Source organism: Echinops telfairi, unplaced genomic scaffold, assembly GCF_000313985.2.
Source record: "Echinops telfairi isolate 266 unplaced genomic scaffold, ASM31398v2 ScPeMD7_5592;HRSCAF=6446, whole genome shotgun sequence".
Taxonomy (NCBI): domain Eukaryota; kingdom Metazoa; phylum Chordata; class Mammalia; order Afrosoricida; family Tenrecidae; genus Echinops; species Echinops telfairi.
Window position 1 is genome coordinate 9,851,870 of NW_022109491.1, and position 8,237 is coordinate 9,860,106.

The 8,237-nt window shown below is 51.1% G+C and overlaps 1 protein-coding gene across 3 annotated transcripts in view; it reads right to left on the reverse strand.

Moving 5' to 3' along the window:
- Nucleotides 1-8,237, reverse strand: part of EYA2 (EYA transcriptional coactivator and phosphatase 2) — a 164,538-nt gene that overhangs the window by 68,901 nt on the left and 87,400 nt on the right. For all 3 annotated transcript variants that reach the window (XM_045295312.1, XM_045295311.1, XM_004698039.4), the window contains one exon: nt 5,602-5,744. In XM_045295312.1, the coding sequence (XP_045151247.1) occupies nt 5,602-5,744 (143 nt within the window). The remainder of the gene's footprint in view (nt 1-5,601; nt 5,745-8,237) is intronic.

An 8,237-nucleotide genomic window follows, 5' to 3' on the forward strand; every position in this document is an offset into this window, starting at 1 on the left:
GTCATGGTTTCGCTCTGTACATTTGCTTGCCGAGACAACACACAGGAAAACACACACCAGTTCGCCTGTTCGCACACAGACCGTCCGTCCAGGGGTCCTCTGGTTTCACATGTGCTACTCATCTACCTGTTCAGACTGCAACCAGCCTCGCCTTCCTTCTCGGATTTGTTGTTTCTCTCTCATCTTTCCCTGTGGCCGATTTGATCTCCGACAGAGAGTTCTTAAAAGAAGTCTATGTTCAAGGTAGACCTTTTGTTTTTTTAAAGTCATTTTATTGGGAGCTCTTACAGACATCATGACATTCCATAGCTCAATCATACCAAGCAGTGTTGTACAGTTGCTACCACAATCAGTTTCAAACATTCTCTTGAACTCCTTGATATCAGCTCTCCTTTATCCCCCACCCCCACTGACCCCCAGGAATCCTTATTCCTTTTTTCCCCTAAAATATTTATTATTATCTTTTGCCATCCCTTAGCCAGTCTTTATTCATTAGACTAACCTGTTGTGGGGTTTTAAGAACACTCCCTCGGATGTTTTTGGCTTTGGGTTTGATGTGCTGATCATGTTTTTTAAGATTTTTTTAAGAACAGAGGGTCTGCTTGGTGCTCTGTGGAGCTGGTATGAGGAAGGGAGCGGTGCATCCCCTTAGTCTGCCATCTACAACGAGCCACTTTTTGAAGCTCTCTGGGAGTCAAGGGCTGTCTGGGCGCCTGGCATTTCCCAGGCTTCTGGAAGTGTCTGGAATGAGAAAGGGACTCTCGGTTCCTCAGGCCCATTGTTCGTCACTGCCGTCCAGCTGGCTCTGACCCATGATGACCTCATGTAGAACAGGGAGAAACGTCGCCTGTGCTGCCGGCTTCCTGATTTCTCGGTTGGGTCACGTCCAGGATGGTAACCATGTGCCAGCCACCTCACTGCAGCTCTCCTCATTTTCAATGACTCCCCACCGAACAGGACGTCCTTGTCTAGGAACTGGTCTTTCCTGAGGATGCGTCCAGAGTGAGTGGGCTGAAACCTCGCCTGCGTGGATGGTTAAGGGGCGCTCAGGTGGTCTTTCTGCCCGGGCTGGTTTGCTTGTTTTGCAGGTCTATTCCATGCCCCTCGTCCACCACAGTTCCAACACATCTACTCTGTCTCCTTTCTCATGATCCGACTTTCACATACATGCCTGTGAGGCCACGGAAAAGACCACGGAAAAGACCACGGCTTGGGTAAGAGGCCCCTTACACCAAAGATCTCATCAGAGTGAGACCCTAGCTTTTAAACGCCGGCAGGAGGTCTTTGTGGCAGATTTTCCCAATGCAGAATGTCATGGCGTTCTCCACTGTGGCTTCCATGGACATCGGTGGCCGATCCACATTTCTACTTGGATCGAGGAGCATGATTTTCTTGGTTCAGTTTTTTTTTAATGTGTGTGCGTGTATGTGCTGGTTCAAAAAGGGAAATCCTTTTCTTGGTTGCTGTTTTTTTCCATGATGGGCCATGGTCAAAAACGTTTGGGTAATACTGACGCTAAGTGAGAGGCTTCCAGGTGTGAAATATGCCAAGCTCTGATGTAGCTGAACTGACCGAGTTGCATCAGTTAAGCTTAGACATTTCAATCATCTAGATTTATATTAAAATTCGTGAATACTTTCAAATTGAGTTGCAGTTTCTGTTTATTTATCGAATACGCCCCTTCTGAAAGGAGTCCTGGTGGTGCTGTGGGTTAAGTGTGGGGCTACTAACAGCAAGGTTGGGGGTTCAAACCCAGTAGCTGCTCTGTGGGCGAAAGATGAGGCAGTCTGCTCCCGAAAAGGTTTACAGTCTCAAAACCCTCTCTGGCAATGGTTCTCAACCTTTCTCATGCTGAGACCCTTGAATACAGTTCCTCATGTGGTGGTGACCCCCAACCATAAAATTATCGTCGTTGCTACTTCATAACTGTCATTTTGCTACTGTTATGAATCGTCATGTAAATATCTGATATGCAGGATGTATTTTCATTGTTACAAACTGAACATCATTAAAGCATAGTGATGAATCACAAAACAATATGTAATTCTATATTGTGAAATATTTATTTCTAATGACAAATCAATGAAATTTTGTCTTGAAGCATGGTGTTGCATGGGTACCAGTCTTCATGCTGGGGACTCATAGGTGGGCATATCTGCGTGTGGGTGGACCCACCTGGGGATGGATAGAGGAACGGGGTGTCTCAGTTCCTAAGACCATGGGAAATATGTGTTCTCTGATGGTCTTAGGTGACCCCTGTGAAAGGGTAGTTCGACTCCCAGAGGGGTCTCGACCCACAGGTTGAGAACCGCTGCTCTCTGGTGTCACTCCGAGTAGGAATCAACTTGATGGCAGTGGGTGGGGTTTAGAAGCCTCCCACTCTGTCCCCTACTCTGATTCACAGCCTATAAATGACTCTGCTTCATAGCCCACCTATGGTGGGAGGCAGGGTGGGCCCCTAACCCCAGCTGGCCTAGAGGTATTGCCTAGGGAACTAGAGAGCAATGCATTTTCTTTGGGTTGATGTTAGTGGCTAAGTGAGGCCAGCTGTCCTGCACGTCCAAGATAGCCAATGCAGACAGGATGGAGGGGTGATGGACAAAATGAGTCGTCAACACCTTTCCAAGGCCAGGTATCAAGTGGAAACAGAGAGAGGGTACTCGGCAGAGAAGAGGCATGTCCAACCACCAGGACTTGGGGGGGGGGGCGGTGCAGCAGACACTATGGTTTGGACACGCAAGCCCCCTCACTGTAGCATGGAGGCCTAGACTCACTGCCATCGAGTCGAAGCTGACTCATAGCGACCCCTGTGGGTTTCCAAGGCGATAACTATCTACGGGAGTCGAAAGTCCAGTCTTTCTCCCGAGGAGCTGCTGGTGGTTTTGAACTGCCGACCGTGCAGATTGCATCCCAACCCGGTACACCACCACCAGAGCTCCCTGGCATGGAGGGAGAGAGGGCAATAAACACATCCCCTTGTCTCTGTCTACTTGCTGGTCCCATGACCTTTGCAGTGCCCCGTTCCACCCTGCCCTTGGGTCCCACAAGAGTCCCCGTATCATTCAAACAAATTCTGCTGTTTCACTTACGTTAGCTCAAGTTGGTTTCTGGCACCTGCAGCTGAAGGCTTTTAACACTAGCACACCCTCAGAGCCCCTCCCACCCCCTTCCAGCTTTCTACATAATTTCTCTCTTGTGAGCTTCTGTCATACCGCAGACGGCCGAAGACTTAGGAGGTGTGACCCACTTGAGTCTTTCACGCTGACATGAAGCACACAGCGCAGCTCGGCTCACACCTTTCCGATGGCTCTTGCCCAGTGGTACTTACTCTGGAATTGAGCAGCAGATGTTTCCAGAATAATATCACCCCATAATCCCCCGACTTCCATGCCGCAGCCCTCCCCGCTCCCATTCACCGTTTAATGGGAACATGCTCCGCCCCCACCCCCCACCCCCGAGGAGAACCAGGGTCCGGAGACTTTAACTCTTTTGGAAACAGGAATGTGCTTCCAAATGGAGGAGCGGAGACCAATCGCAACCTGAAGTCCATCCGTTTCCTTCCAGCCTTCTGCAAAGGCTGACATCTACTGAGGGGCTTGTGTTCGGTCCTGAGACGGTGAGGTGGCGGCCGTAAGAATTCAGAGGGGGAGAAAGAACACTCTCTTGGGCTGAGAAGGTCCCGGGAGTGGCAGAACACCTGACTTGTCTTCCTAGGGTGGGCCAAGACCTCAGGGCCTGAAGGGTACCCCTCGGGCGTGACCAAAGTCGAGTGGACAAACTGGAGGGCCAGACTACTGCACACTGGCCAGGGCAATCGGAGCAGACGCCAGTCCTGACCCTGGTGCCGCCACATTGGTGGATCCTGGCTGAATACCAAAAACCCTGGCAGTGGGTCTTGGTTGATGGGCTCCCTCTGCATCCATTCTCCGTCTTCTGCTGAGAGCACCGGGGGATTCTTTTCCCACTGTGTGCGGTCTTGATGGGACCGTCAGTCAAAGACAAGCATAAGACTCAAGTCACACCAAGGGATGGATGCTCTCTCCTCGGCACAAGAATCAGAAACGGTTCACGGCAGCACCCTGAAGACACCCTGCTGTTGTTCCCACCCTTCCAAGCCTGGTTTATAACTTCCCCTCCATCCTGGTTCCTTCCAGGAAATTCCTTTTGGCTGGAGTAACCAGAACAGGTTTCCGTTGCTAGCAAACAACAGCCTACAGCTAAAATTCTAAGACTCTCAGCTTCAACAAGGATGCTTATGCCGCTCCCATGGCACAGCCACCCCGCTCCCCCCGCCCCACCCCCCAGCCTGGCTAGACTTGAACCCACAGCTGTACATCAGCTTTGACAACGAGGAAGGCTGCAGCGACCCAGACGGACTGGAGATGAGAGGCTCTTGGTGTGTAACCCCTGGATTTTTAGACAATTCTGGGAGGGGCCCCAACAGCAAGAGAGCATTTCCAGATGCGATGGAGACTCAGAGTGGAAATCCTGATCATTCTACGGACATGAAGAAACTGCTGTTTCTTAGCAGATCTAAGCTGGTGGGTGGAGCCTCGGCCTGAATGACAAATCAGGCTGTGAGGAGGGTGCAGTGGGATGTCGTGGCAATGACCCAGCATGGCCCACACAAGTCCCACGGCCCCTGAAGCCAACAGACAGCTGCCCTTCGCAGCGAAGCACCAACCTGTAGATTTGCCCATTTCTCTTCCTGATCGATAACAGCTTATATTGTTGTTCTTTTCAAAAATAATGATCCCTTTTGCCTATGTTCCCTCTAGCAGCCTCTCTCCTCTTTCATACACGCTGCTTTCGCTCTCTCTCTCGGTAGGAAACCAGTCCTGGCAAATAATCGCACACTTGCTGTGCCACAGAGTGGTGTCTCCCAGCAGTGAGACTGGCAGTTTGCAGTCTGGATTCCCCAGGCACTTTTACCGTACCGAGGCCTGAGCCCCTCCTCCCCGTCCCCTGCCTGACGTCACCTGCCAGGGGACAGCTGGGGGATGAAGGTGTTTACAAGTGCCCAGGAGACTCTCAGGTTAGGCCCAGGCTGAGAAACTCACAGAGGAGTAGGAAGACTCATTGCGCTGGCTCCCCGCCTCCAGGAGGAAAGTGGCTAGCCTTGTGCCAGTCACCAGGGAGTCTTTCAAGATGGGCCCTCCCCTCCAAATAGATTCCACCGGGGGTGTGTGGGGGTGGGGATGGGGGCAGCACACCCCTGGGGGACTTCATATATAGCCCCGGGGAAGGGCCACTCCAAACTGACCATAAGCCACCTGTCTGCTCTCTTCTTGACCAGGGGCTCTCCAAGTGAGGTCCCTGATCCAGCAACCTCAGCTGGGAGCTTGTTAGAAATGCAAGTTTCCACCCTGACCGACCAAATCGGAAACTCGTGGGGGCCCTGCTATCTGTGTTTCTCACAAGCAAGACCCCTGCTCTTGACTACTTCAGGGGACGCTTGGTCTGGCATGGCCAGTCTGCAGAGCGTCCCGACTCCCCCCTGCTTCCCCTTCCGGTGTTCTTCTCTCGGCTACTGCACCATCCCTGCCCCCACCTCCATCCTGTGTGGCCACACACCACAGCAATCACCACATTGGGAGGTACCTCAATCTCGCTGTCCCCAGCGGGGCAGGGGTCGCTGCTCCGCTTGGACCGGCCTCGGAGCTTCCCGTCGGAGGCCCGGTGGGGCCTGTCTGCGTCTCCTTCTTTTGCTGGCGTGGACGGGCCGTTCTGTGTGTTATATTCGCCTGGTGTGAAAAGGGGAGGCGGACATGTCAGAAGCTTTGCAGCTGTCTCCCCCTCAGGGGGTCTCCCATGGGTACCCCTTATTTTCAAAGTGGGTCCCCTCCCCAGGGGTGCAGCGTTGGGACTGCTCCTGGGGGGTTCACATCAAGGCCATGCTCATTCGGGAGTGGACGGCCAGGCGTTTCTTACGAGGCACTTCTGGGCGGGCTCAAACCGCCAACTTTGGGGTGAAGGAGTGGAGCACTTAGCTGTCTGCAACAGCAAGGCGTCCAATGCAGTAGGTCCCAAAGGCAGTAACCCAAACCACACCAAACTCACTTCCATCGAGTTGATGCCCATGAACAGTGACCCCCACAGGGCAGGGTAGAACACCCCCTAGTCGTTTCTGAGACTACAGATAGTTACAGAAGTAGAAAGCCTCATCTTTCTTCCCGAGGAGTGGCCGGTGGCTTTGAACTGCTGACTTTGAGGTTAGCAGCCCAACACGTAACCTACTGTGCCATCAGGGCTCCTCCTCAGAGACAGTACTGAAAGCAAACTCCCAGCCCCTTGTGAACATCCTTTAAGTTTCACATTCAGTCATTTATTCATCCAAATCCACAGACTCAGAGCAGAGCTGCCCCGGAGGGTTCCCAGGCTGTTCATCTTGACGGGAACAGACAGTCTCATCTTTTTCCCAAGGAGTGACGGGTGGATTTGAACCACCAGCCGTGTGGTCAGCAGCCTGATGTCTAACTCACTACTCCACCAAGACTCATCTATTCATCCCTCAAGCGTTTGCTGAGTAGGTGCTGTCCCTAAATTCTAGTAAAACAAGAGACATTAAACCACAGGTTTCTAAATGGATTTGGCCTACCGCCCCTTTTTAGGGGAAAAAATCCAACCCAGCATCCTTTGGCAATTAAAAATGTTTTTACTGTAATCCACAACCCCGGACAAAGTGTAGCTATTTGCTCATGAAGCCCCTGTGGGGCGTCCCAGCACCTTTTCCACCCCACCCCCACCCCAGAGGGCAGTGTCACCCACCTTGGGAAGCACTGCATTAGACACATAAACAAGTAAACAGATACGATCAAGTTGGGATCTGGGTTTCAGGAAACAAGCAGATTTGGGTGAGGGTCAGCAGAGAGTGGAGGTGACTGTGGAAGGCTCCCTGGGTGAGGGGACATTGAAGCCGAGAGCTGCAGGAAGGGAAGGTTGTGTTTGTGGGTGTGGGGTGTAATTACAGGGCATGTAGCTTTGCGTGTGCAATTCTGTGTATCTGTAAGTCTTAGAACTCCTAGATGAACAAGGAAGAACATGAAGACCAGGGGGCTTCAAGAGGCCCGTCATCTCTTAATTCCTTTTCCCCATGAACTTTTTTGATGCCCACTGGACATCTGATGCAACTGGACATTCACACGCCTCTACCTTCAAAGGACCTTGTGCTATGCACCCTGAAAAGATATGCTCCTTGTAACCCCAGGCACCCTGCTTCTTTTAAGGTGGTAGATACCTACTTAACAGAATTATCCTTTCAATGTACAACCCTGGGACACTCCTGTGCACACAGAGGAGTCCTGGGGGCACAGCGGTTCTGTGTTGGGCTACTAAGGTCAGGGTCGGCAGTTTGAAACCACTAGCTGCGCCGTGCGAGTTCCAGTCTGGGAAACCCACAGGGGCAGTTCTAGCCTGTCCTATAGGGTTGCCGTAAGCTGGCATGGACTGGGGGCGATGAGCACCCTGTTCAGGTTGTGTCCAGGCGCCTGTGAACAAGACCTTGTTTGGAAGCAGTGTTTCTGAAGCTATCATGAGTTTTCACAAGAGGACACATTGGAGTCCTACTGGGTGGAGTCCCATTGTCCCACAGGGTGAGCCCTCATCCAGTCAGACTGCTGTCTTTATCCTAGAGTCCGAGAGTCACAGCAGGGGCTCTGGGAAGAGGAGCAGGGATGACAGAGGCGGAGACATGAGTGACCCATCTACAGGTGAGAAACAGCAATGGAAGCCAGGAACCAACAGGCAAGGAAGGTTCTGCTCCTGGAGGCCCAGAGGGCGCACAGGCCTGCTCACACCTTCCCTTCCGAATCCCGGCCTCCAGGGCCACGAGGCGATGATCCACGTCCTTCTCAGGGCCTGGGTTTGCGGTACTTTTTTTTTTAATGTTTATTTTTATTTGTGAACTAGTATTATTTTGGGTTTTTAAGCCTTTATCCAATGTCCTTTATTAAATTTTTATTCAATAGTAATGTCCCCAGGGCATCTTTAAATTTAGTCTTTATTTTCTTTATAATTTTTTTGTATTGTTACTTTAGTCAATTCTTTTAATTTTTGTGGCTTTTTTTCTGCTCCAATTATGGGAATTTATAATCCTCTTTTTCCTTATCACTAGATGCTTGAGTATATTTAATTGGGAATGTTAGGTTCTATTTTTAAAAAAATCATTTTATTGGGGGCTCATACAACACTTATCACAATCCATACATGCATATATTATGTCAAGCACATTTGTACAT